Source organism: Lentinus tigrinus, assembly GCF_003813185.1.
Source record: "Lentinus tigrinus ALCF2SS1-7 unplaced genomic scaffold L226scaffold_2, whole genome shotgun sequence".
Classification (NCBI taxonomy): domain Eukaryota; kingdom Fungi; phylum Basidiomycota; class Agaricomycetes; order Polyporales; family Polyporaceae; genus Lentinus; species Lentinus tigrinus.
In genome coordinates this window covers 2,279,856-2,282,464 of record NW_027137911.1, presented here as the reverse complement: position 1 = coordinate 2,282,464, position 2,609 = coordinate 2,279,856, and the positions used below count along the sequence as shown (strand labels likewise).

Below are 2,609 nucleotides of genomic sequence, written 5' to 3'. Positions count from 1 at the left end.
AGGCGGGTCGGGTGGGTCAAGTCGGGTATCTGTGCGCCGTCGGCGCACACCGTCCCACTGGGCGGCCGACGGTCACGTGGGCTGGGTGTGACCTGCTGCACAGACGTGCGTCGGCGGCGCACATTTCCTTGCAGGGCAGGCAGCGCGGGAAAGGCGGGGCAGCGCCGCAGCACAGTGTGCGCCGCGGGCGCACGTTATCGCGGGAATACAAACATCATGATTAGCGATCTACGTGGGTGGTATAACACAAGTACAATGCACGGCTACTATCGCTACATCGCCAGGACTGGGTGGGTATAATACAAATCTACGCGGGGGCTCTATGCTAGATGGGAACAGATACGGTGCGGTATAATACAGTAATGTACAGTATAAAACAAAACGAAGCGGGCGCCCCACCTACTTCTTCTTCGCGGGCTTGGCAGCCTTCGCAGGCTTGCTCGACTTGCGATTTTTGGTGGCCTTCGCGGTGGCCTTGGAGGTCCACGCCTCCCTGCGCGCGGCCTTGTTCTCGGCGGCCTGCCGCGCGCGCTCAGCCTCGGCCTCGGCCTTCTCGGCCTCTGCGTCTTGCGCCTCCATCGCGTCGATTTGCTCGCGCGAGCCGACGACGAGCCGGGACGACAGCACGAACTGCGTCTCGAGGTCGTGCGCGAGGCTGTAGGGATATGTCAGTGCGGTTAGTTAATACAGTTCGGGGCGCGCGGCGCATTGACGTACCATTTGCGGTGACCCGCGCGGAGGGTCCCTTCATGCTAGATACGTGAAAGCTGTTAGCTCGCGTACGACCGGGGATGAACGCGGGGGGGACTTACGATTGAGACGGTCACGGCTTTTCCGCCGAGAACCTTCTGGGATCGCCACTTGGTGGCCTTGAACACCTTGTGCGCACCAGTGGTGCGCACGACCGTGATCCCGGCCTCGCTCAGGGCCTGAGTGGGGCCAGGATAAGCGGCGGGGGTCAGGGGGTCAGTCATTTACGTATACGTACCTGGAGAGCGTCCCTCTCCGCCATGTCCCGATTGCCGGGGGCTTTCATCTCCGCGAAGATCGCGGCAGCGTCGGGGGAGATGTAGATCCGGTCGAGGGGGATGGGAGCGGTTGCCATGGAGATCGGGCGGGCGGGATTGGTGCGGGCGTGTGCGGGAGGGGTGGGGCTAGAACAAAGGAGCCGGGACGCGTTGTGGAGCGCCGCAGCAGAGCGCGAGAACCAACCCAATCAACGAGGTCACGTGATCGTGACCTCCACCTGCCATATGTGCGCCGACGGCGCACGGATTGGCTCGATCACCCCCGCGTGAGCCCCGCCCACAGCCAGTGTGCGCCGCCGGCGCACGGATTGGCTTGATCACCCCCGCCTGAGCCCCGCCCACAGCAAGTGTGCGCCGACGGCGCACGGATTCGCTCGATCACCCCCGCCTGAGCCCCGCCCACAGCCCGTGTGCGCCGCCCGCGCACGGATTGGCTTGATCACCCCCGCCTGAGTCCTGCCCACAGCAAGTGTGCGCCGCCCGCGCACAGATTGGCCCGACCACCCCCGCCTGAGCTCTCAGCAAACCCGTAATCGTTTGCCTGTTCATGAAATGCTTCACTGACGCGCAAAAATGATGCAGCCCCCATATCGGGAAGGTGCCTCATATCACCTGAATCACCCCTCGCAGCGCCAACCAAACATGCTATACCAAGGACGAGCGAGATAATTATTCAATCTAAGCAACCAGAACATGTATTTGTATGAAGGAGGCAGCGGAGCAGGGCGTGCACGTCTCGTACAGGACCACCGTAGCCGCTCTTCGGACTGGAAACGCCCTGCGTTTTTGGCTGATGTGAACAACCTTCCCGATATGGGGGCTGCATCATTTTTGCACGTCACTGTAAGTGAAATGTTAAGCTTTATCATCCGCCGAATGGCTGCCGAATCTCGGACACTGCACCTCTCTAGGCTAAGGAAAGGTTGCGAGAACATTTCCTGACGTTGAAAAGGTTCAAACGGGTCGTTTAGCAAAGTATCTGGAAGTTTGTTTCTTTCCTCCAGATTACTTACCATGTCTCGCATGCGGAAAGGAGACGGTCTTTGCAGTGGATCTGAACGGCAGGCATACTGTTGTTTCGCACGGGCGAAAACGCGAGCCATAGACACCGCGCGAGGATACCTTTTGTCTCGTTCCAGAGCCCAACAGGCCACCAGGTTTCCTTCCGCTGAAACACGGCACGAAGGTAACCTCGCGCGGCGAATTTCTGCCCTTTGGCGTGCCTTTGCTCCCCTCCAAACGCTGGGATGCTTGTCCTACTGCCTACACAGTGTGTGATGATGTTATTGTGTTATTTACGAGCACTCCTGAACGTTAGTCGCACACATCACACCAGCGCGGGACAGAATTCAACTGGCTTGTTAACACATATGAGAGTAATGCGAGTGTTACAAGCAGAGCCAGTACTATTACGAATACAGACAAGGCACGTATGTGTCCGTTGTCACAGCAGATCACGTAGTATCAAAAAACGATCAGAAAACGTAGACGTCGAGGGCAGCGCTGAGCGAGAAGGAGAGCAACCGACGATCGGCGCTGGGTACGCTCGACGACGCCGTTCTGCGATCGACAGGACCCGCA

At 59.3% G+C, this 2,609-nt stretch overlaps 1 protein-coding gene across 1 annotated transcript; it reads right to left on the bottom strand.

Annotated features, from left to right (window-relative positions):
- Positions 1-399: 399 nt before the first annotated feature.
- On the bottom strand, positions 400-1,105 carry L226DRAFT_566264 (uncharacterized protein; the record flags this gene model as incomplete). Its single annotated transcript, XM_067683892.1, has 4 exons — positions 400-655; positions 718-752; positions 813-929; positions 989-1,105. The coding sequence occupies 4 exons, from the start codon at positions 1,103-1,105 to the stop codon at positions 400-402; spliced, it is 525 nt and encodes a 174-aa protein (XP_067542076.1).
- Positions 1,106-2,609: the final 1,504 nt, after the last annotated feature.